Source organism: Heliconius melpomene, chromosome 15, assembly GCF_056956725.1.
Source record: "Heliconius melpomene rosina isolate 202511_hmr_F chromosome 15, ASM5695672v1, whole genome shotgun sequence".
Classification (NCBI taxonomy): domain Eukaryota; kingdom Metazoa; phylum Arthropoda; class Insecta; order Lepidoptera; family Nymphalidae; genus Heliconius; species Heliconius melpomene.
In genome coordinates, this window is record NC_140403.1 from 1,342,112 (window position 1) to 1,369,836 (window position 27,725).

Genomic DNA, 27,725 nt, shown 5'->3' on the forward strand with positions numbered 1-27,725 from the left:
TGAGCCTTTTTAAATACTCTACAAATAGATAGCAGCTTAGAACGTTGAACCCGACATCTATTGAAGTGAAAATATCGATGTAGAAACTGTTTTTCCAGTCTAATACGATTAAAACGTAAGTCAATTTAAAACCAATTTCTTTTTATTTTCAAATGCACCCTGTGTATAATATAATAATATTTTTTAAATATTTATAATAAATAAATGAGCTTCACGCTGATGCAAGATCAGCGCATTACACATCAAGGTAGGCAAAGGGAACCTAGAGTTAAGACACTGTGATCCTCATTTTCCGTTGAATTCCGAAGGCATTGCGTGTTTAGTGGCAGAATTGAACACCGCGCTTTGGCCTCGACACCAGAGCATCTCACGTCAGCTCAGTCAGGAATTATTTACACTATACAGGAATTGAATAGGTGACCTTTGATTACGTTTACAATGCCCTCTAGACATACTGTCTCGTCAGCTACTACGTAGAGAATAATGAAAATATGGTTTGAAAACATTTAGTTTTAAACTAATTTGTTTTGGACTTATAAGGATTGTGCTTGAGGTGATCTAAAGAGTCGTGAATGTCATTTAAATACATTATAAAATTTGAGTTTTATAGGAACATAATATAATGTTTTTATTGACTTTACGCTGTACCCCGCATTGATCCGTAATAGACAGAGGAAAACTAGTGTAAAGACTGCGTTATACACTTTTCACCTCCTTTTTGGGATATTATGTGTTGAGTGGCGGAAATTAACGTTGCGCTTTATCTTAATAACATAAAAAGGAAATAAATATAATTATTTTCTTCGCATGGCTATCAAACCCACAACTGTCATGACAGAGTCAGAAAATGACTGTGACACGACAGTTGAATTGATGAAAAGAAAATGGGAAACAGAAATGTCTTAAGAAAAAAAGGGGTATCTTAACACTAGGTCCCCAGGTTCCCAGGTATTTATAGCGTAAGCTAAAAGAATCTAACTGTAGACCAAGGTATATTTGGCAATTTTAGGGTCCTCTAGCCCAAAATTATAAAACGAAGCTTTTATAAGATCATTTATTTGTCCGTATGTGTGTATGTCTATCTGTAAAGATCTATTTTAAAGAAATTCGTTACAAAAACCTTGCAAATATAGAAATAAAATCAATTGTTTCGTAAGCGATTTGAATCCAACACCTAATATGTAGTTTCAAAAACTTGTCACTGCACCTATGGGGTAAAAAAAATCAATAACTAATAAAATATTATACGGAAATGCAAACATGTCATAAAATAATAAACCTCATTTTGGTATCGACAAGATGTTCTAAGAAAACTGAATTGTATTGAAAAATACATAATATTTATTGATTTATATTATTTTTAATATCCGGGCCCCGTCGCTTGGTTGACATACAAAGAAATCGGGTTTGCCTTTGTATTCAGATAAGACTTTTCTCTTAGCAGCTTCCACATTTTCATTTTTTACCTAGAACATAAAAATATGTTATTTATATATTAATTGAGCTTTTTGAAAAACTATTTTTATTTCAATTTTGTTTCTAAGATTTACAGTTTTAAACTATCATATCACAATTCAACAGTCGGGCTGTATTTGCCAATTTTTTTTAAGAACCCGATTTAATCACAAATTGTCAAATATCGCCCGAACTAGGTACTGTAAATCGCTGTGGATGAAATGGTAATGCCAAGACCCCCTCCCTACTCATAGACCTTTGATCCGTGGATCAAGTTACATTCTATATACGAAGAAAAAATATATAATTTTGATCGACGCAATATCAACTACCTATATATTTTATTAGCCAAGTAAAAACAACAAAATCCTTACTGAATAACTTTGTTCTACTTTTCCTAAGAAAATATTCGCTTACTATGAGACGTACTCTAAATATTTATTTTATGAAATAGTCCATTAAACTCGCTATACTGTTCACATTTTCTTTATATATGGAAATTTTAGTTTTATTTAATATTTACTTTAAGTAATTCGAGTTTACTCAGCCTTATAATTATATGTTTTTACTTTATAAATTATTGAAAGAATATCTGGTGAAGCAAATAAATAATATATTGGGTGTAATTTACAAGAAAATCTCAGGAGAACCAATTGAAATGTTGATTGATTGTCAGTTTGGGTGTAAAAGTTCAATCATAATTAGTACATTTTTTTTCTTGACCAAACAATTTCCTTCTGGAAGAAAATATTTTTACATATATTTGACTTACTGAGAATATACATACGGTTTATCAAACAGAAGTATAATATATTGTCATCGTCAATACATACCAAAGCTATAACGCAGCCGCCAAAGCCACCACCGGTCATTCTAGCGCCATACACTCCTGGGGACGATCGTAGGATGTCCACGAGTTGGTCCAACTCTGGACATGATACTTCCATCAGTTTACTGAGCGAGTCGTGTGATTTGTAGAAGTTATTGCCAACCTTGGGAGAAATAGAAGTCATTATTAAAAACAGACATGTAATGTTACAAAAAAATTGCGGAATATTCAGTGAAAGTGGAAGTTAATGCGTAGATCAAAAGAATTTCATGAACCTCCACAAAATCCATGGGCGGATTTCACTTTTTCAATAAAACTGAGTATTTATATTATTGTTGAAAAATTTCATATAATTGTATCTGAAAAATCACGTTGTCCTGTGCGCGTATCTACAGCCTACCTAGTACTATAAACGATCTACTCCGTAAAACATTTTTCCTTAAACGTAACACTTGTAGTCTCTTAAGACTATCGGGATGAAATATATATATCTAAATGTAAAATGCAAAGTAATCCTATCAAAGTATCAAAGATCTTTTTAATTGCCGAAAAATCTAAAAGACTCTTAAATAATTATAATTAATAAAAATAATTAATAAAGACTTTCCTCCTTTTCCGTACCTCAAAAGGTCAAAACGAACCTTTATAGAATTAATTTATTATCCGTCCTTTGTATATCTATCTCATAGTCAAACCCTAAAGAGTACTTCCCGTGGACCTACGGTTATGAATTACAAAGTGCGAACCTACAAATACGAATAAAGAAAAAAATTCTTAACGTAAAAACTTATAGGCATTTATAGAAAAATATTTCACTACCTCGAGTGAGGATCGAACCCACAACCGTCACGTTACAGTGACACCAGTGTGCCCCTTTGCCGTGACGGCTGACGCACTAATCTTAAAATAATAATATTTAAAAAATCTTATTTTATGTACATTTGATATATTTTGAAAATATTGAAACATTTTCGTTTCGCCACCTTATCAACGTAAACTCCACCAATAGATATTTTTGAAATTACATTAAGTGGTAGAGAAAACAAATACGGTCCCTTTATCGATAAAAATTATAATTTAACTCTTTACCTTTTTAAGACATCGTGTGTTGAGTGGCGGAACTTAACGCCATGTTTAGTCTTGTTACTTAACTCTGTCCCCCAAAATTTGAAAATCGAACACTAAACTCTCACCACTGCGCCACGACGGCCTTAAGATATTTTTAGAAATATTTCAATGAAATAAATAAGAAAAAAAACATATTTAGCAAACACTCCTAAACATGCAAATTACATTGAAAGCAAAACAAACGTGCCATCCTAAAATATATTTTTTCCTGTTTCTTTGAAAATTTTCAAAGTGCTTCAATTGAAATGTGCTTAAGCCGAGCTGCAAATATGAGGAATATTTATGCGCTATAAAGAATATTCGGTGACGTTCTGTTTGAGTGCTTTCGAAAGAAAAATTAGCGGCATGTAATAAATGTATACACATTCGATTCCCACTCGTGGAAATAATATATCTAATGTTTTCATTTCTTCGCTCTGGTTACGAGGCAAAGCGCGGCGATTAGTTCCGCCACTTTACACGTTTTGTCTCGACAATTGGACAGAAAATCGATAAGGAAAAGCCATACTCATTCTGGAAATAATCATAGAAAAATTTACAAATAGCAATCAATTGCATAGCAATATACGCAGAGAGAATCCAGCGTCAAAAGACTCCACTCTCCACTTTCCGTCCCAATTTAAGGCATGAGTTGAGTGACAGAACTTAACGCGACGCTTTTATATTTCTGATTAGAATTGGGAAATTAAAACAGTTTATTCCCTTTACCTGTGGGGATCGAAGCCAGAACAATCGCTATCACAATTTCATATCGTTACAATGTTTCACAGCAGCAAAAAATATAATACAAGTAAATACATGTTTGTATTTTTTGTATAATATTTATTCAATCAGTATTAATAATTAATAATTATCATTAATACTTATCGAATATTATAGGTACATTCAATAGGCTTATATAAATAATTTGATTATGGTAACTTGAAATTCTACAAATAATTATTTTGAAATGTAATTGAAATTAAAGTGTATTATTTTGTAGGTACTGTATGTTTTAATAACTTAATTTCTTTATATCATGAGTGAAAATAATACCTATTTTGCAGTATAATTCCTGCATTATATAACCTATTATAAACATTATTTATATAATATATATTTAAAAGAAAAGTAAAAACTTTATTCCAATTTTACTGAAAGAATCGTCAAAATCAGTTCACCTAGTCGAAATTTCTTAGGTAACAAGCAAAAAAATATACAGTTAGTTAGTTTATGTTAATAAAACATAAATAAAATCTGTAGCAACCCTTCTGGATAAGACTATTAAGCCCTCAAAGCATCTAATTTAGCAATTGAACGTTTCTTCAATGATTTTATTTATTATATTTTATGTTAGAATATGGATTCAAATATTATAAATTGAAGGGTACTGTATCTATATACCAAATAAGGTAATGGTTGTGGGTTTACTCATTTCTTCATAAATGAGGTATTTCCATTTTCCGGCTCTGGTAATAAAACATAACGCGGTGTTGAGTTCCGCCATACAATACGCCATGTTTTAAAAATTGAGCCGAAAAACGAAGCGTCTTAACATTAGGTTCCCTCTGTTCACCTTGCTATAGGATTAACAACGTGAAGTTTCAATAAAACCGATTATATTTTTAAGAACTGGCAAAGAGGAAAGGATTATATTTTTAGGAACTGGCCTATAATTATATTAAAGAAATGAAATTATTAAAATTAAATGAAATTATATTGTTCTACTCTTTAAAATATATTATTTTTAATCCAAAGCATCCGTTCAGTTGTTCAGCATTCAAAAGGCAGTGAATGGAGGGCCTTAACACTAGGCTCCCTCTGCCACCCCTAATACAGCGTGATACTAAATAATAAATCAATTCCCCAGTTAAAATAATCGCCTATCGTATTTAGAATAGAATAGAATAGAATATACTTTATTGCACACATAAAAGAAATATATAGAAAGAACAACATAAATAAAATTTAAAGAAAAACACGTATGCAAAGGCGGTCTTATTGCTTTAAGCAATCTCCACCAGACAACCTTTGAAACATAACGGATAAATTGTAATAAGGAGAAAGGGGACAACGTCTCAGTGCAAACTTTATGAAATATAATTAAATATTATATAATATAAAATAAACTAAGTCAATAACATAAAATAAACTTACATAAAATGTGTTTAATGTTTATATACTTTACACAACATACATACAAATATTGAAAAAACAATATATACTTACACATATAAACATACATACATAAAACGTGTTCAAAAATATATACATAATATTAAAAAATAAATAAATAAAGATAAACTATTATACTAAATTAAATAAGTACTCTTTCAGACGATTTTTAAAGCTGTATAGAGATTTGGAATGTCGAACTTCTGTAGGAAGTTCATTCCAAAGAATTGCAGATTTCATAGTAAAAGACTTAGAATAAAATAGGGTATGGGAAGTTGGTAATTTAAGGAGATTATCACAACGGGATCTAAGGTGGAGGTGAAGAAGTGAATCGGCACCTAGGAAACAAAATCGATCTTTTAAGTAGTAGGGAGAGAGAGAGTTGTACAGGATAGAATAGAGAAGAGTCAGCATGCGGAAATTTCGGCGATGTCGGATAGGAAGCCATCCAAGCTGACGACGATGATCAGAAACATGATCAAATTTACGTAAACCGAAGATAAATCTAATACATAGATTTTGTAACCGCTCTAGTTTATTTAGTTGTTCCTCAGATAAGTCTGGGTAACACGAATCAGCATAGTCTAAAATCGGTAACAGTAGTGAATGAGCTAGAGCAGTTTTGGTCTTTATAGGTAGGAAATATTTTCATCGTTTGAGCGATCCGATAGTGGCAAATAATTTACGGCTAACCTCAGCTATCTGTACTGACCAAGATAGGGAATTGTCTATAATAATACCAAGGTTCTTAATAGATGGACTCAGGCTCAAATCGACGCCGCCAAACTGTATAGCAGGGAGGCTATTCTGGTCAAGTTTTTTTAGTTGCTTAGAGCCACCAATTATACTGACCTGTGACTTGGCAGGATTGACAGTTAAGCCAAAAGATTTGCTCCACCTACTAACATTCCGCAAATCTTCGTTAAGCTTATGAATAGCCTCACTAACATCATCAAACGGGGCGGCTAAGTAAATTTGAAGGTCGTCAGCATATAGATGAAAGGAAGAGCATAGATTTTGGGAAACTGAATTAATAAAAATGGAGAAAAGGAGAGGAGAGAGGACACCGCCTTGGGGAACACGGGAAGATGACTTGTCATTGGCTTGAACGTACTGTTGCCGATCACATAAATAGCTTCTGAACCACTCAGTGGCTTCAGGAGAGATATTTATTGAACGCAGAACAGCAACCAAGAGATCAGTATCAACAGAATTAAAGGCGTTGCTAAAGTCCAGCAAAGCAATGACTGTAAGATTTTGTTTGTCCATGCTAAATCTGATATCGTCACAAACTTTAATCAAAGTAGTGACTGTGCTATGCCCGTTACGGAATCCAGACTGGAACTCGGATAATATATGGTTATCAAATAGATATTGATTTAGTTGCTGGAAAACAATACGTTCCAAGACCTTTGACAAGAAAGGAAGGATGGAGATAGGACGGTATTGAGAGAAGGATTTTGGATCTTTGGTTTTGGGAATGGGGATAACGCGGGCAATGCGCCACAAACTGGGAAACGTGTTATGGGAAATAGAAAAATTTAAAATATGGGTAATGCCAGTCATTACCTAAGACTTCCTAAGACTAACTAAGATTAACTAAGACTTCCAAGGGCAAAATAATCATTTTGCGGTTGATGCCATCATAACCAGAAGCATCAGATTTGATGGCTAGGATACTGTTTCTTACCTGGGATGGGGTTATAGGAGCAAAGTTAAAAGGAACGATTGTGGGAGACGGCAAGGAGTTGATATAATTCAATGTATTTGCTTTAATTGTGTTGTCCATAGGTGTTATCGAGACAAAGTGTTTATTCAAGGCATCAACGTCTAGATTGCAATTCAAATCCTTACGTTGCCGGCCAATGCCTAGCGATTCCAGAAATTTCCACAACTTACGTGGGCTTAAGTTTTGTAAGCTCAAGTCAATATAGTTACGTTGCGCGTCCCTGCAAACTCTGCTACATCGGTTACGCAAGCTCTTATACCTTAAAAGATTCTGATCGGTGGGATTATGTTTATATTTGGATTTCGCCACATTTCTTTTAGTCATCAGTGACTTAATATCTGGCGTAAGCCATGGAGCGGGTAAGTGTTTTAATTTAATTGGCCGAAAAGGAGCGTGCTTGTCATAGAGCTCAGTTAAAATAGAATTAAATATCTCCAACTTGTCATCGATAGTTGTTGTGTTAAAAATGACGTTCCAGTCGATGTCATTGAGATCAACCAAGAACTCGTCATTATTAAATTTTTTAAAACTGCGTCGCATGACGACAGATGGCTTGGGCTTAGGGGGACGAACATTATAAGACAAATACATTAAATCATGGTAGGAAAAGGCGTCAGCAGGAAGTTGACCATGGATCATAACATGGTCAACGGAGGAAACAATCATAAGATCGAGTTGGGATGGGGCACAGTTCGGAAAAAAATGTGTAGGATTCGAAGGAAGTAATTTTAAATTTGAGCTATTAATGATGTTAAGGAGTTGTTTTGCTCGTGAATCATTTTTAATAATACAGGTATTGAAGTCTCCAAGAATTATGGTGTGATCAACGCTTGGCACATGTTTCTCCAATAAGGTCTCCAAAGTGTGGAAATAATCAATATGTAGCGAAGGGCTGTAAAAAACCCCAAGTAATAGCTTTAATCGACCAAGTAAAATTTCTATAAAAATATGTTCAGCAGTTTCAGAGTATTGCGATGGAGACTTACTAACAATTGTGAAAGGTAAGTGGTTGCGAATATAGATGGCTACACCACCACCACCTTTACCTGTACGGTCATTACGTATGAGATGGAAGTTAGGTAAAGAGAAGGAGGAGGAAGGAAGGCAGGGTTTAAGGAATGTTTCAGAAATTAAAATCGCGTGCACGTTGGCGCAATCAAAGGAGGCTAATAAGTCAGGATAATGTGCAGGAACGGATTGGGCATTAATATGTAGGACATTGAAATTCTTGGGAAAATTGGAAAATGTGTCGACAAGTAGATTGGAAAGAGGAACGGACGTACTATGAAAACTACTTACAGATGAAGATGATAAAGAACAAAATGAATCGTCGTTTGAGTTAGATGAAGCATTATAAACAAACATATTACATAAACAATTAAATAAAATAAATAATAAAAAAAATATATATATATATATGTAAAATAAATATAAATACTAATTTATATAATATAATAAATGTACCAAATAAAAAAAAATATATATATATATAAAATAAAATGTGCAAAGATCACATTATTCACCCTTCACCACCAGCAGTAACAAAAAAAAAAAAATTAAAGCGGTAGGAGATTACATACAATATACCTTACAAGAGACACCAGTAATGATAAAAAAACCTTACAATCACAGACTACTTACACAAACAGAAAAAGAAAGAAAACTATAATAAAAAAAAAAAAGGACAAAACTAATAAAGGTACTTTGTATCTACACTCTATACTTTATAACAAAAATCACTAGAAAGTTAAAATATATATATATACATATTGACTGTGGTAAAAAATGAAACATAACAACTGAAGAATAAGTACACCAAAACTACATATGGTCATCGATAAAAATATATATATATATTATAACTGAAATTTACATACTATATTATATACACTAGGAGAGAGAAAAAAAAATCAACAATTATGATAACATAAAAACAATAGTGTCTATGTAATTAAATTAATATGTCATCTGTAACCGACACCAACAGTCAACTGTCAATATTATATGAGTAAAAAATAAAAATAACAAAAACAATAAACTGTGTCTGTCAATTAAGATTCTAAGTTGAATAATTAATAAATAGTAAATTTATTTAAATAAATGAAGATTTATCACAAACTACCACAATTAGACATAAATAGAAGAAGCTACATTATTTAAACTAAGATAGATTTGATATCAAAAATATAAATATGAACAAAATAGGTAATAAAACATTTATAATAATATGTGTACAGAAAATAATTCAACAACATGATTTATGAGAAGTGAAAACAAACTACCACAATCAGACAGAAAAAGCTACATTATTTAAATTAAGATATATTATATACCAAAATATAAGTAAAACATTTAAAATAATATGTATATAGAAAATAAGTCAACAAACAACATAATTTATGAGAAGTGAAAAACAAACTACCACAATCAGACAGAAAAAGCTACATTATTTAAATTAAGATATATCACATACCGAAATATAATTATAAGCTAGATAAGTAGTTAAACATTTATAATGATATGTATATAGGAAATAAAGTAACACTCAACACTATTTAAGAAAAGTGAATACTCACAAATAGTGAACACTATCTACTTTTTCACCACCCTCTTGGGCCTAATATGAGAGACCTTGCTATCCTTATGGCTGGGATTTGGCAGAATAGTAGTAGAGGGAGGGCTTGTGCCTAAGGGAGGGCCATCAGAGCATGACGGTGGTACAGCATCCACTGCAGTCACAGAAGTAATACATCTTCGGGATCCATCCTCCCCAATGACATATATATTACCATCTTTGGTCCAGCATTTATTAATACCATAATGTTGGCGAGCCAACATAAATGCCTTATGCCTGTCCTTTGTTAAAAACTCTGACATAGTGATGCCAGTTTTCTTGAGGGCAGTTTTAGCAAACCAAATCTTATTTTTGGATGTAGCATCTTTGAATTTAATCAGTACAGGCCTAGGCTTATTGTTATTGCTGCGACCCAAACGATGACAGCGACTAAAATGATTTGCATTGATATCAGGCATTCCAATATGGTCAGAAAATACCTTAGCAGCAACTAAGCCAACATGCTCATTTTTGCTCTCCGGAATACCATGCATCAAGATGATTTTCCTCCTTGACCTCATCTCCAAGGCATCACATTTACTAGTAAGGAGCTTGAGCTGTTTGTGGAGGCTATCCAGGGCAGTTAAAACAAAAGTTCTGAACGCATTAAACTCAGCTGCAATATTTGATGTTGTAGGACTCACCGCAGGAATGGATGAACTTTGAAGATTTTGCTGGAACTCAGCCATTCTTTTATTAAAAACTTCACTCAATTCATCAATTGTAAGCTTCATTGACTCCATAGTTATTTATATGTCACAGTGAAATTGTATAATAAATAAAATTTGACACTTCAATATTTTGTTAGTGAATAAATTGTGCTTCTAACAAAGGATAATATGTATGCTGGTAGGTGGGATGATTTTTATTGCATTACAACACTAATATACATAAGTAATTAATATAAAAATGAAATAAAACCAAGAGCAACAAAATTCGCGTGTAAGTATTTTGACGCCTACCCTCGAAAAAGAAAAACAATTTATTTATTTATCAAGTTTCATGGCCATCATTTCACATTTTTATTATGAAACGATTAAAACTTCAAAATTTTAATGAAACGCAATCTGTTCGAACTATAAATGACGTCTACTGTCATTGGCCACATACAAATGTGTGAATATAGAAATAAAAGCGAATATTATTTTTACATTTTATTAGTAACTAGCGACCCCCTTGCGGCTTCGCCCGCTTTTACTACTGGATTATTCATATAATGTATGTTTGCAAAGCACTTAAGATAATGTGAAAATTAATTAAATCTTAATGCAAGCCGCATTTTCGTAGTTCCAATAAGGATTTTCCAATTGTTTTACTCGGCAAGGATTTTTTAGTAGGTATCGTAAATTTAAAATATATTTAAATTACTATTTTTAGATAGTTAAATGACTATTTTTAAACGGAAGAAATTATAAACAAAAACCTACCTACAAATAACTACTACAAAAAATATGAAACCAAATATATCGCGCTGAAATAATACATTCAACTCCAATTATCCAATACGTGCAAACGCATCTAAATCTTCGTTGCTATAAAGGCAGGCGGGGTTTTTTTTTCGAGCTTGTGGTTAATGCTGAAGAGGGTATTCTGTCCCTGATGAAAAGCAAGCACTGCGTGGGTGCCTGTGAGGAAAATTAAATAGAATGCATTGGCCGGGAATCGAACCTGGGCCGCCCGCGTGGCAGGCGAGCATTCTACCACGGAACCACCGATGACTGCTCATGACGCGCTTGTATAAGCAAAACGTCGCGGGGCGCGTTTCACAGCAAGGATGTTTTGATATTGTAACAACTTCTAAAGTACTTATTAAAATGAAAAAACAGTAAAAGACGGTTTTGATCTACATTAAATAGTCAACGTAACTAATATACTTATTTATATGCTGAGAGTAAGGGATAAGTAAAACTTAAGTCGGCACAGCTGATGAGTCAACGGCGTGATGTGTCAACAATTAAATGCGGTTTACTCTAAAACTATTCGCAATTTCGAAATAGTGTAAACAGCAAATTTTATCTTTGTTTAACGTAGAAAATTAATAAAGTATTTTAAAGGATAAGGATTAATACCATTATGGAAAAATATCCCTCACTATAAAAAATATATTGAAATTAGTATTTTTAGAGAGAAATATGATCACTACACGTTATCCTTAAAAGATAAAAATATGCTCTCGCTGACTTTTTTGTAGATCTTATTAAGAGGAACAATACTCCAGTACATTATTTTCATGTAGTACTTACCATTAAAGCAGCGCATGCGCGAAAGTGTCTCAATGGGTAGGACTTTAGACGCATTTATCGTATTTATGTTAATTTACATAAGAATGTACAAATAATAAACTATATATAAACCTTCCCTGAGAAATACTCGACCTAATGGTGAAAACCGCATAAAAATCCGTTGGGTGGTTTAGAAGAAGAAGAGTTAGAAAGTTCAGACAGACACAAAAAGCGACTTTGTTTTATAAGATATAGGATAAATACAAAATATATACAGGATGGAATTGTCAGCACCACTTTAAATGAAACCACAGTTTTAGCTACTCTATAAAAGCTTAATAATTCAGAAAAAAAATCCTTAAAATGAAAAAGTTATTTTTTCAAACAAATAAATAATAAAATTATCATTTTAAAATAAAAAGCCATTTGTAAAGTACAACATAAACACGCACACACTCACCTGTCAAAGCGGCGACGTCACACACGTATGTGTGGGTCACAAGAAATACAGGTATGGACAAAAAAACGTCCAAACTGTTGAGGTACCTTGATTAATTTCTTTAGTTCGGGGTTTGAAATATTTTACCCTATAAGCAGTTTCAGTAAAAGGAGCGCTGCCCCTTCCACCCTATATATATATATATATACTTTGTGTACTACGAAACCTAAATATGAAAACGTATAAATAGTATTCGAACTCCTAACCGCCACATTAACTTTAAATATAATTTATTCTCAACATAGGCCGGGATCGTGTAATGTTTAAGTTAAATAACTTAACTATATAATACCTAAAATATTGTATGGTTCTAATCTTTAAACTAATAAAGATAAATAACTTCGTGACCCAGTAGCACAAGGATGTGGTTTTAAGAGCGACTTGTGGGTTCGGTTCTCATCAGGCAAATTAAATATTAAATATTTTAATTTCTTAGTTCTGTTAAGGAGGAAAAGCGCGGTGTTGAATTCCACCACTCAACACGAGTGTCTAACATTCGACTGCCAGATTTCCTCTGCGTACCCTGCTATGTACATATAATGTGAAGCTAAAACAGAATATGAAATTATTTTATAATATAATAGTGATTCTAACTTACAGCAATAAAGTCCTTTTGTGGTAATAGTTGGGCGACTTCTTCTGTGCGAGCTATCTCCTCCACTACGTGCTTTGCTCTTTTAAACACTAGCTCGTTGCATTCCAGTAGTTTTAATTCTATAAAGAAATATATTTATCTATATATATAAAATTGAAAGGTCACTCACTCATCACGAAATCTCAGAAACTACATGTGCTAGGAATCTCAAATTTTGCATAGGAGTTATTTATAGGACGTAGGTGCTCGCTAAGACGGGAATTTGCAATATTCGACTTCTAAGGGGTTGTTTTTGGGATTGAAAGTTTGTATGAAACTTCGTTACTACAAATGCTAGGAGTCTCAAATTTTGCATAGACGTCACTAGGACGTAGTCATGGAGACAGAAATTAATAATAACATAGTTCACGCGGGTGAAACCGCGAGCGGGCCGCTAGTTACTACTATAAAGGAAAATATAATCTGCATTTTTCTTCTTTTTTTTTCAGCTTCACGCTGTATCTCGCAAATAGGAAGGGGCCTATTGTTAAAAATCGATTCCCTACTTTCCACCGAATTCTGGAGGTATTGTGTGTTGAATAGCGTAACTTAACGGAACGCTTTTTCCTTTTGCAAAGAAATTAAATTGTCGAATATTTCTTTAACCATATAAAATATATTTAGGGAAACTAATAATTCCTATCAAAATTAGCTACCATATTTGATTTCACTGTACATAATGAAACAGGAGATTCAGTTTACAAATAGAAACAACCGAATTTATTGGATTGCAATGCTTAAATCGATACATTTTATCATTTAATAACAGTTAATTCGAAATTTTGGGCTTCGTATTTACGTTTCAAATACCTACCTATAAATACTATTTCACAAAAATATTTTAGATTCAAATTTATATGCGTGAGAATAAAGGGAAGGAGAAGAGATTTTGATCTGTGACCACCCTAGAATAATATTGTACCCACCTCGTAAATTTTACTTACAAGAAATGTATTCAAATCTATAGTCATATTTAAAAACAACAAAAAATAAAATTAAATGTTGACAAAACAAGTCAATATATAAATATATATTTATTAGTTTGTTGAATAGATCTAGGTGTCACACATAAAAAATATATTTTATATTCTAAAGTGTTCATCAGATAGGCGGACGAATGGAAGAATTGCTGATCGGGAATTTTTAAACACCTTTCACACACTTATTATTCTAGCCTTAAATGATTAAGTCGTAGGTTAAGTTAGCTTAAGTAACTTTAAATATATATTTTTCTTTTTCCTAATATCGAAGACAGTAAATATAAATAAAATTAGATTTCAATTGTATCTTTTTAATAATTAAAATTAGTTCACACGAAAATATCTCCTTCAACCCTCATAATGTAACGAACGCTTCCAGTAATCTCAGCTCAGCTATCTCAAGACTTCAATTATGATAGGCATTAAATTTAAAAGCCGTATTTACTCAATTATAACATATTTTACTTTATAAAATCCGACAGCCTGAAGAATAATGCGAATATAAGTAAAAATCCAGAGAAAGCTTAAAATATTCACTTTCGAAAGAATTTGTATATAAACTTGTTTTTGTTTTTCTTTGTAATATTTAACGTGAACTTCGCCAACATTTAACAAACAACAAAAGATAAAATTGGCGCAGAATATTTAAGACACGAGTACGACGTGTTTAACAAAAAAAAGTACTGCAAGTTGGAAGGTGTGAATATATAATTAAATGTTTTCATTTACGAACTTTGATGACGAGCATTTAGCATCAGAATTTGGACATTGCACACTGCATACTAAGCGGCGGAGGTCACCGCAATTAAACTTTCCAGGGCGGAGAAATAGAAATAATTAATTTGTGTGGAATAGGAGAATTACTCTTTTCGTTTCTACGAGTTCACAATATCCTCTACTTCCAAACTAGCTTCTATATAATGCTAACTTCCTAACTTCATAGCTTCTGACCTTGTGAACAATTTAAAATTAACACGTAATTGAACCATTTCTGCTAAATTACAATAATTGGCAGCAGTATTCACTTCGTCAAACAAATTTGTAATTTCGAAATATAACCCTATTTCATTAAGAAATTTCTAAATGTTTGTAAATGTAGTTCAATAATTTAATACGGCCATACTGTAGGACCGTACAATTGGGCGTATGATTTGAATTTTAACTTGATATCTCCAAGCGTCCTTGAGATGAAGGCTCTTGGCAGAAGACAGACGGACGGACACCAAAGTGATCTTATAAGGTTTCTTTTTTTCCGTAAAATGTGTGGAACCATAAAAATATGTGTATATACTTCTTATTACAGTTCCGTACCTAAAAGATGACGAGTTGATATATTTCTACTCTCACTATAAAAGCACCTACTAATAAACAGAATAAAAAAATAAATTAAAATTAAAATTACAGAACATAACAAAATTCTTATCAAACTACCTCGGAAGTATATTTATAATATTTTCCCACCTTCACGCTGTATCCCGCATACAGTAGGGTAGGCAGAGGGAACCTAGAGTTAAGACACTCCGTTCCCCACTTTGGCATTGCATGTTGAGTGGCAAAACTCAACGCCATATAGAAGAAATGGAAATATAAACTTAAATAAATATGTCACTTCCTCGACTGAGGATCGAACCCACAACCGAAAATGATATAAGTCTTAAATTTGCATAAAGTATGATCGATTTCGATGATTCTTTTTTATATATATCATAACAAAGTTAAACTTAATGCTTGATTAAGCTTGCCTCTCTCTTTGCCTTTAGTTATACTAAATTTATATCCTTTGATCCATTGATGATGCCAAAGTTAAGGATGTGGGTTCGTAACCTAAGTTATATATAGTATATATATAGTATTTATTAGAATTTCGATGAATCTTGTGTAGGCACCCAAACCTAAATTAAACTAAATTTACTTCCAAAAAGTAAAATAAAAGAATCTCGCTTCATTCCAAGGAAAATAAACTTCAGTTAACTAAGCAAAGATGATATTATTTGGGATAACCTACTTAGATATATAACATATATAGAAATACCTGCCAAATCCTCAACTTTGGCGCTTCTCAAGGAAGGTAATTTCAACTTCTCAGCTGCTTCTTGACACTGTGCCCGGCGTTGTGGGTACTCGCTGCCAGTGAGCTGGTGTTTTACATTGGAATTTACTACTAGTATGACTGCTTCGCTGGAATCCATAGGTATTTGCGTTGATTCCAATGATCTGGAATAGAGATTCTCGTGTTACTTTGTAACAAACTAAGGCTTTAAAATACTCAAATGCTTAAAAATATAATAAGTTTGTTGATATATCTACACAAACATACACATACACACACCCAAATAAAATTAAAGTGTCTGTATGTTATTTTAAATTTTGACAGACAAAAAAATAAAATAGTGTTATTTTGTTTTAGAATGCTCTAAATATGTACTTAAAATACCACCAGTATTTTAAAATTTTAAAAAATTAGCTTATCAGTCATCTTGAACAGTGTAATAAGCTTTACTTGTCAGTATTTAAAAGTTTTTAATAAGAGATACAATGTAAAAATTAATGGCATTTGTTTTGGATAAAAATATAAGTTCTGTAAAAGCCTCGAGGTGTTTTATTTCGTTATATACATATGTTACTCAAAGTCGAATCCCACTCAATTTAAAGGTTCACAATATTTGGCATATTCAGTATACATCAATCCTAACTTAAGAAATTGATTTTTACTCTACGAGTATAACATTTTTTCTCTAGGAACCAGTACAAAAAGATATGGATGGTATGTAAAAAAAATCAGCTTCGATAGCATTCAATCTGAGGTATAGGGTCTTGAGAAACAAACAGACAGACAGTCGAACAACAGAGTGATCTTATAAGGTTTCCATTTTCCTTAAGAAGTACGGAACCCTAAAAAGAGATAATATTACAGGCTTTATTAAACAATATGTGAATATATGTTTCAAAGAGATCCCGTTAATTTTCCCATTGCCCAAATAAAATTAATATACATATTATATTATATATATATAATAGAGTATTAATAAAATATATTTTCTATTTAAATATAGCTGCAGTTGCAACATTTTTTTTTTCGGCTGACGTTTTAACCGAACGTCACCTGTCACTCACGGACACTAGGTCCGTACAATGCCTATGTGGATTTTATGAATATTTTTTTTTTTCAGTATTAAAAATATTTGTTAGCGGATTTAAATCCTATATTTCTTATATTGCTCATTTTTAACCGTAAAAACAAAGATAATGGGTAATTTAGCATTTTTTAAAATGTTATTTAATGTTGAGAATCAAATATATTTTTATATGTGAAAATGTCACAATATTAAATAAATAGCATCACCTAATGCCATATGATTATTCTAAAAAAAAAAACATTTAACCTTTGTAAATTTTCCGCCGGCTAACATTTTTATACGTTTTCTAAAATAAACATACTGTATGTCTAAAAAAATATTAACTTCCATCACTTAATATTTCAATCTAACACTAAGTTAAATTAAAAATATTCCTTATTGAAATAGCCTTATGTAAGTGCTTCTCATTCGTCAAAAAGAACGTGTCACTGCCACCAGCTTTGAAGTCAGTTCTACAGCGGAATACTGGCAAAAACCTCAATAGTTACACTTTTTAATATATATATTAACTAATTAATTTATTTCTAAGCAATATTTACAGAGATATGTTCAAATAGAATCTAGAAACAAATAATTGAATTTTCACTTCATTTCCTCTAGGAAGCTTCTGCTACAATACAGTAAGGTCTCGACGGTCGATCGTCACAATTTTAAATTTAAATTCTGAATGAAAATAACTACGATAACATTTATTTCAAAAATAAAAGGAAAATACGTGTGTCATGTTTATATTCATAAGTTTTTAAATAACATGTTTAATAATAAAAGCCAGTCAGTTCCATCACTCAACACGCAATGCCAGAATTCGGGAAGTATCTGAATAGGAACGGAGTGTCTTAACACTAGGTTCCCAGGTTCCCTCTGCATATTTTGCTATGTATGGAATAGCGTGACGCTTAAAAAAATCTATTACCCGAGAAAGGCTGACATCACGTTAATCGTTTAGACGTAGTCCATTGTATCCGCGGACAGATTTATCTCGAGTTTGGAACAAATGTTACATAGAACTTTAAGCTATTTAAACTATTCCTATTTGACTATGCGAGAGAAGCCGCGGCAATGACAACGCTCGACCTGCCTGTTCTATTTCAAAGTGACATAAACATAATACAAATTACGCCACCACACTGTACAAACTACAAAAAAAATTTTAGACAACACACTACACTCGCTAAAGTATCTACAGATATTTTCTGTGAAGCCTAGATTTTAACTTTGAACATATTCGTATAAAAGTTATATTTAGTTTCTGGAGTGGGCACCAGACTATTCTGGGGTGGGGTTATGGCTTAGTGGTCAAAGCGAATGGACGGTTTCCAAGAGGCGCGTTACCAAATCTCGATAGGGACATGTATTTTTTTTTATGTTTGTAAAAAAAGTAATTTTCCTTCCCAAATATGGAATAACACTTTCAAAGTGTTAAAAATATATAACCACTTTACTAAAAGGCCTGCAGGCGACAATATACTAAGCTATAATGAAAATTTGTAACAAAATATCAGTTTATTTCACCTCCAGGTGCAGTTGTAATACAATATTTACAATTACTTTATATCTAAGTAGAAATTTCCCCCTTCAACGTTAGTCAATTACTAATTTAATAAAGGGAAACCCAATTAGGTTTCTCGAAGTGCGTCCTAATAACGTCCCGATAGCTTAATAACTTTAATAGCTTTTGAAAGAGATATATTTGATAGAGACTCAGATAATAGAGTATTTAAAAACACTAAATTAATTTACTTTTTTATCTTTATAGAAGATCTTACTGATTTGTACATTTCTTATCGAACTTAGAACCGACAAATGTCACTTTAGGACTATTATTATTACACAAATTGATCAATATAATAGCATTTTTTTCAGCTTCTGTGACACCCTGCATATAGCGGTGTACGCAGAGGGAATCTGGGAACCTAATGTTACAATTAATACATATTTCGTGGAAAAGAAATACTACAAACATATATTTGTAGTTTACTTCACACAAATATGTAAGTTTGCTAACTTATACCTATAAACTGTACGTCCCGTTGAGGATTGTGTGTCAACGGGAATGCGAGTCCTACTCTCATTTGAACGATTTTTATCATAATACTATAACAAAGTTGAAAAATATTATTTTACTTTAAAAATGGTTAACAGTATACTTGTATTCACTATAAAACTGAACTAAGCTCCAACACACAACAAGCCATGTTTCAATATTACAATGGAAAGTGGGAACGGAAGTGTCATAACATTAGGTTCTCTCTATAAAAAAAAACAATCAGTCGTGACGCAAACTTTCCCAGCGTAACCCACATATATAGGACTATCTAAACAAACTTTAGCGGCTTTAAAATTACTTGGCTTGTTATTCGGTTCATATTTAACTTACGACCGTGTACACAAAACTCAAGTAGCCAAAACTCCCAATCCGTTGTCGTCGGAATCTACGTAATCTTTCACTTCTGTAATGTTTTCTATTTACTCATCTCCTCCTTATTTAAGGGAGATATTTGAATTCCTAGGCACGCGTACCAATAGATTGAGATCCTCTGAGAATCTCACTTTTAGAATACCGATAAGCAAACAAGCAAGCAATAAATTTATTAAATGACTTGTCACTTCCTGTTAGACCCTTAAAATCTATACCTATTTAAAAAAAAATGTTAAAAACATTCGCTTCTACGGTCGTTGTTTTCTGATTTGTTCTGTATTATTTAAACAAGTTGTACATGATTGAATGTACAAATTATAAAATCAATCAGTTAGTAAATGCAGCATAATAAAATATGTGTTTATATACAACATTATTATACGTGGAAAGCGGGCGAAGCCGCGATCGGGTCGCTAGTCTTTTAATATGGCGGAAAATAATAATCCATAATCCCAATACAGGACTTATTGTACATCAGAATTATGAGGTGTAAATTACATTATGTTAAGTAATTAACAACGAAGCGTATAATGTTCACATGTACGTAATTAAATATTTAACGTTAGAGTCGAAATAAGTACGAGACACGATTCATACAGTTTCTGAGAAATCAACTGAACAATTCGATTATTTGTTTATTGATTTATATTTTAGCTTCACTCTGTATCCCGCACATAGAAAAATATGCAGAGGGAACGTGGAAACCTAGTGGTGATATACTCCATTCCCTATTAAAACACTACCGTTCCCCGGTTTCCACCCAATGTTAGAGTGGCGAAACTCAACGCCACGCTTTGACTTGTTACCAGAGCGATTCTTGTCTATAATCATAGTCATAATTTATTGGTAATAACAATTACAAGTCAAACAATGCACAGAATTAGAAGAAAATACAGGTTAATAAATAAATAAATAAATAAATAAATTTTATTTATTTATTTAAATTAGGAGCATTTCTGACATCACATGGTAATCTATTATAGACCTCTGAATACACAATAAACATATAATTCTATTGATAAGATAATTTAATATCTACCTCATAAGAGACTTGAAAAGCAACGATACACATTTAGTTTCGATTCAAAATTGAGAAATTGGTTTTTTTGTTAAAAATTATAATTTCTGAAAAAAATATTATTGTCTCAACCTATTAATTTGATAATAAAAGTAGTAAACTCACCTACAATCAATGAGCAAAGCGTGGTCCTTCTTCCCCATAGTGACGATGAATTGGTCCATTATACCGCAAGGCATCCCGGGGAAGTCGTGCTCTGCCTTCTGACATAACAGAGCTTTATTTACTGGCCTACGAAAAAATAGTTTACTTATTTTAGGCTCTATAGCGTTAGTAGATTAGCGTCTGACTAAATATTCAAATTGTTGGTGAACCACTAGATGTGCGGGAACCTAGTGTTAATAACCCTGTCCTCATTAAGACACTACCGTTTCCCACTTTCCACCGAATTTTCGAGGCATTGCGTGTTGAGTGTCGGAACTCAACGCCGCGCGTTGCCTCGTTACCGCAGCGAAGAAACTAAAATATTGAACATTTCTCCCGAGTGGGAATCGAATCCACAGCTGTCGCTTAAAAACTTTCTATACTTCAATTCAAATTTCAATTCACATGTAGGGAAGAAAAATATCTTTCCAGGCTGCAATTTCCACTGCTTAAACTTATTTTACGTTTTTGTATACATAAAATCTATTTTATAAATACAAATTTATTATACGTATTTAATTTATTGAATACAACATCACCAAGAGACATTTCAAACGGCTGGCAAATTGGATCGCTATTGATGTGTTGACCTGACGTTTACGTCAATTTCTGTCCGTATTTATAGTGGATTATTATTATTATTATTTATTATTATAAGAAAATTTACGTTTTCAGCTTCACGCTGAATTCCACATAAGCAGTGTAGACAGAGGGGACCTAGTGTTGAGACACTCCGTTCCTTAATTTCCGCTGAATTTTCAAGGCATTTCGTCTTGAGTGATGGATCTCATCAACGTAATTTGCCGTCTAACAGTGCTTGTTTGCCTTATTTCTCCATAGTTGGAATCGAACCCAGAATTTCAAGTTCCGATGGTGGGCCACTGCGTCATACACTATATATTTTGAGATGATTACTAAGGTGCGGGACAATGACGAGAGTCTACATAGAAATCTATTTCTGTTTAGACAAACAATATTTTGAGACAAACAATATAATATTCGTTGTAAAAGGGACAAAAGTTGAAAAGCTATCTAAGCACTTAGATTTATTTAGAATCTACTGGTAATTGAAAAGTTTAAATTTCGTACAAATTGTAAACAAAAACTAATAACGATGGGATTACATTATTTACGGGTACTTGTATAAGAAATATAGAAAATATTGTATTTAAAATGAGTGAAAGGTGGAAAATAACCAGAAATAACTCCAAAGCGCGAGTTCACGCGTCTGCTTTTTCTGTAGGTGGAAAAAAAAATTTGATACTTTTAAAATGTTTCAAAAATCAAAAAAAAAAAGAAATCACATACTCAACACGCATTCCAGTAAGAGCTTCTAGAAAAGTGAAAAAAGCAACCTCCAACGATGCACTGCTCGACACCCCCGACCCCATCGGCACGTCCGAGACGATTACAGCGTCGAAGCCGCTTAATTTGGCTATGAATAAATTTTACAAATCTGACCTTAAAATACCTCCATTTTTTAGGGTTCCATACTTAGAGAAGAGAATGGTAAAGCGGAACCCTGCTAAAACTTAAAACTAAGTTCAGGTGTCCGTCCGTTTATCTGTCTGTTTGTCCATCGGTCTACAGAGTCTATGTCATAACAACATAAAAAATAGAATAAATTGAAAACTTAACGCTGAGGGGATTCCTTTTGTGCGTGCAGTCGATTCGTACTTTGCTGTACTATATGCAACAATGACATAATTGTATTGTATTTCTTGAAAAATATGTAAGTTTAGTGAATGTATAAGAAAAGTGTTTTTGTTGCCGCATAGGGAACCTACCGCAGTGACATCCCGTTTCTCCGGAAAATGTAACGTAATGTAACTCAACGCCACATTTTTACTTTTCTCCTTTTTTTACAGAATGAGGAAATAAAAATAAATTAAACATAATAATTCCCTCTAGGTGCTCATTGCATTTAGAATCAAATGATGTTCCCAGCATCAAGGCGTTCTGTAATATCTTTCCGTGTCAAAAAACAGATAATTTTACCTGGAAAATTAGCAACTACTCCTTTTACATAATTGGCCCAAGCTGGTTCACCAGGTTTCAGTTCTGATGATGAAGAGAAACTAGCCGTGAGCTGGTCGCCGTTGGCCAAGGTGGAGAGGATATTGCATTCGTTCGTGTTATTGTAGCTACCAACCACAACTGTTAAGAATGGTAGAGCCTGTAATAAAAGATAAAAATATATATTAAACCAATATATATATATATCACATACGTATATCCCCTTTATTTTCTGCCGAATTATGGAGGCATTTCGTGTTGAGTGGCGGAACTCTTTTTACATTTTTAAGGTGTTATTCCACACTCGGGAAAGAAAAATACTTATTCAGAAAACGTATATTTTTTTTCTTCTTAAAACACGCAATGCCTCAGGAATTCGGCGAAATTGTCGTAATGGGGAGCGGAGTGTCCTAACATTAGGTTCCCAGGTTCCCCTTCCTACCTTGCTATGTGCGTGTACAACCTGAAGCTAAAAAGAAAATTGATAGATACCAATATAAACGCAATTTATAATAACATTTTGAAAAATATTTTGTTTAATTAAGGTCATAACTTAAACTTAGTCTTTAATGTATTTAGAAAAGCATTATAACCTCCATTTTGATAAATTGAAAAAGTTTTCCAAGATTAAGTTAATATTTTGGCTGCCAAATTGTTGTTATTACATATTGTAATTACATAATTTAATTAAGATTATGACGAATAATGGTGTCACAAAAATATATATATTTTTTTTAATTAAAATAAAATTAAAAATTAAAAAAGTTTCATATTAAATACGTTTTCATATTAAATAAGTTTCACATCAAATCAATATTGATTGACAACCATTATAATATATAAAGAAATAAATAGAGAAATGATAATATTAAGAAATAATAATTCATTTCCTCGATTGGGGATTGAACCCACAACCTGTCGCGTCACTGTCACTTTTTTTACATTTTTTTAACGTCACGCTGTATCCCACACATAGGAGGGTAAGCAGAAGGAACCTAATGTTAAGAAACTCCGTTCGCCACTTCCCGCCGAATTCCGGTGTCATTGCGTGTTGAGTCAACAACTCAAAGCTGCGCTTTGCTTCGACACGAGAGCGAAGAAATGCATCAATATTGTGTTTTATATGAACTCTCCTAAATAATTCATCCTAATTTAACATAAAATAGTACTAATATACTTCAGATAATTTTAATTATTTAATTGCTTAGCGCGTGCATATTTTTTCTTAATTAAAAAAATGTTTAAAAAATGTGACATGATTGATGATGATATGTGTTCACGTAATATCATTATTAAATAAAGTTTTGACATTGAAATAACTAACAATAATGATAAACAAGAACACAACAAGATGAAAAATTAACTTAATTAGAATTCGCGTCATAATTAAAATACCCCCTTTTTTGTATTTTTTTTTAATTGACCCTGTGTTTACAGGGTCTGCTCTATATAAGTTTCAACTGTTTAGGAAAATCTTTAAAGTTAAAATAAATCTTAAAATCTTACATCGTTATCTGACGAGGTTATCTTCTAAAAGAAGACCAATAATTCAAATGCATAATATAAAGATATAGTAATAAAACTAACAAAATTTTACATCATACAGAAAATCTATAAAATTTTATAAACTCCACTAAAAGCGACATAAAAACTTAAGCATAGAATAAATACCATTAACATAAATAGCTTCAGGCTTCATTATACACAGGGAACCTAGTGGTTCCCTCTGCTACCTTGCTATAGGTGTAATAGGTTAAGATACTTTATTCCACACTTTCTGAACAATAATCGAAACATTACGTGTTGAGTGTTGGGACTCAACGCTGCGCTCTTTCTTGCCACCAAATGTTATATAGAAGACAGAAAATGAAAAGGTAAATAGTAATCGAACCCACAACTGCCTATACAGACAGACTGCATTAATTTATTATCTGTACGACTACATAGAAACATACAATACAAACCACAGGTAATACAAAGCCTTCGCAGTAGTCCACGTGTTCGCCGATAAGGTTAACTCTGCCTGGTGCTGCGGCTGCTGCGACAGGCTCGCGACCAAACTGTGCGACAAATTTGTCGCGAGCCTGGCTTAGCAATACAGATTCTCCTTTAGCCACTGCTTCCGTCATCTACAAAAAAGTATGTTGAATTTTATTAAAATATATACGTTGTATTAGTTTGTGAAAAATATTTGCTGAAATTTTTCATTGTACCTATATTGATTTTTAATGCACATTTTTTCTATTTTTTTTTTAAAAACCCTAAGTCTATCTTAGACGTAAAGTCCATCTTTTACGTCCATCTTTACGGTTGCTCGTAAGTTTTGGTCGCAACAGCCCCACTTCAGTTCAGTGAAACAAGACGAGACAGTTATGGGTTGGTATGGTTGGAACCATATATCGTACCTTAATTAAACATAAATCTATTTTAAAGCATATCAAAGCCACATTAATTTATCATATAAATAAATATGACGACTGATAGCTCATTTCATTTTCAATTGAATTATATTTATATTTTTTTAGGGTTCGATATCTCGTAAGGAAAAAACGAAACCCTTATATGTCCGTCTGTCCGTCTGTAAGAGTGTGTGAAGAATATTTATAGCATAAATCAGAAGTGTAATGCAAGCAGGCGAAGCCGCGAGCGGATCGCTAGTAATAATAAATTCTGCGCGAAATAGCTTGCTTATTGCTAACGTTTTTACTATACAATCACAGATAAGGTTTTATCGCCTCATAACCTCCACTTTTACGACGCAATTTTAATTTTCCACTTAAGATGTTTGTTGTAGAAAAAAATATCTATTTTTATTTCTTTTTTTTATTTTTAGCTTTACGCTGTATCCTGCACATAGCAGGGTAGGCAAAGGGAACCTGGAAACCTAATGTTAGAAACATCTGTTCTCCACTTTCCGCCAAATTCTAGAGGCAATGCGTGTTGAGTGGCTTCGTTACCAAAGCGAGGAAATGAAAATATTAAATATTTCATTTCCTCGAGTGGAAGTCGAATCTACAACCTGTCACATTTACAGGGGCACGCTTATGTCCCAGACACTACTGGCCTCACTACTACCGAAACCGAACCGAAAATAACTATTTTCACATGTAACCCCAATATGTATGTTTTGGTATACTTAAGATAACATTTTGAGAGCACGCAGCAGGTGGCGAGCGGAGTGTCTTAACACTAATCTCCCTCTACCTACTCTGCTACATGCGGGCTACAGCGTGAAGCAAAAAAAAAAAAGAAAATACATTTTGATGCTCGATCATCCACTGACGCGTCACGTCGCTCTGCAAATATCACCCACGCTTATATGCGATAAGCTAGCTTGCATGTTTAATGAAATTATATATACAATGTTTTAAGCTTACATATTTTAATACTGGCGACACGATACACAATTATTTATTTGCTTATTTGAATTAAAATAAATAAAAATAAATCAGCTTCACGCTCTATCCCGCACACAGCAGGGTAAGCAGATGGAACCTAATTTTAAGGCACTCTCACAGCGGAACTCAACACCGCGCTTCCTCTTGAAACCAGAGCGAAGAAATGAAAATATAAATTAAAATTAATATTTCACTTCCTCAAGTCGAGATCGAACCCACGACCAGTCGCATTTACAGTCACACTTTCTGCCTCTGAATTAGCAGTATCATTTTAAAGGAAAAGAAGAGAGAAAAAAATATACGAATGGGATCGAACTGATGTCCATCGCATTAAACATGTTGTACTACATGTTCAACTCATCTATTTTAACTTCTAGCTTCTTGCATAATTTTGAAATTCTTTTTATTTTTCTATTCTTCATAATTTTTCAATTATTGCATAATTTTAATTCTAACTATGAATTAATTTTTATCATTAAAAGGTCAAGTTTAAAAGTTATCGCGTGGATATTTTTGAGCCAAAATAATAATATTGAATGTTTATGTGATCAAAATGAAATTTTAGCTTAAATTTGTTTTATTTTTTTTATACAAGATGTATAATAATGTGTACCGAAATAGTGACTAAAGTTTTTTTTTATATATGTCTCCATTCTCCAATTCTGTCCACTTAGAACCAGTGCCAATATTATATACAAGTCACTTTATAGGCAAAATTTCTCATATGACTTATAAAGTGCCAATGATATTAGTTTCGTTTAGAATTATTATTCTTATATCATGTAAAATTTTTACTATAACAAAATAAACTTGAAATCTTTTTGAGTTATAAATCTCACTTCATATATTGTAAAGTAATAACGTTAAAAGTTTATTTTATTTAGATACCTACAAAGTATACGGAAAGATAGCACTACTTTTAGTCATAAAATACATGAAATACTTACATAAATGAGTAAAAAAACTCATATTTTTCATCGTTATATCCTCATAGAAGCGAATATCCTTAAACACACGTTCTAAATACATATTTAAGTCCATTTCTAGTAGTACCTAGTTGTAAATACTACAATAAACCGATGGTTTTATACAAAACTATTTTGCAAAGGTCGCGGTTGTGGTATACGAGATATATACAAAATGTAACTAAAATTGCACTTACCTCCAAAAAGTTATTTAAATGAGAGCTATACGGCGGTAGCAATAGTGCGCTCGCTCCGTACCACTCTAGTATGACTTTGTTCATTCAATTTAGTTGTAAAGCTGTGTTTACATGCATTTATTATTTT

General features: G+C 32.5%; 1 protein-coding gene across 1 annotated transcript; it reads right to left on the reverse strand.

The window, feature by feature from the left end:
- Positions 1-1,318: 1,318 nt before the first annotated feature.
- LOC146531200 (galactokinase-like) lies at positions 1,319-27,725 on the reverse strand. Its single transcript, XM_085197946.1, has 9 exons — positions 27,599-27,725; positions 25,003-25,167; positions 23,021-23,198; positions 22,331-22,457; positions 20,984-21,109; positions 16,277-16,458; positions 13,229-13,344; positions 2,289-2,447; positions 1,319-1,466 (listed from the first exon to the last, which is right to left on the reverse strand). Exons 1-9 carry the CDS (start codon positions 27,680-27,682, stop codon positions 1,350-1,352), a joined length of 1,254 nt encoding a protein of 417 aa, XP_085054072.1. The 5' UTR covers positions 27,683-27,725; the 3' UTR covers positions 1,319-1,349.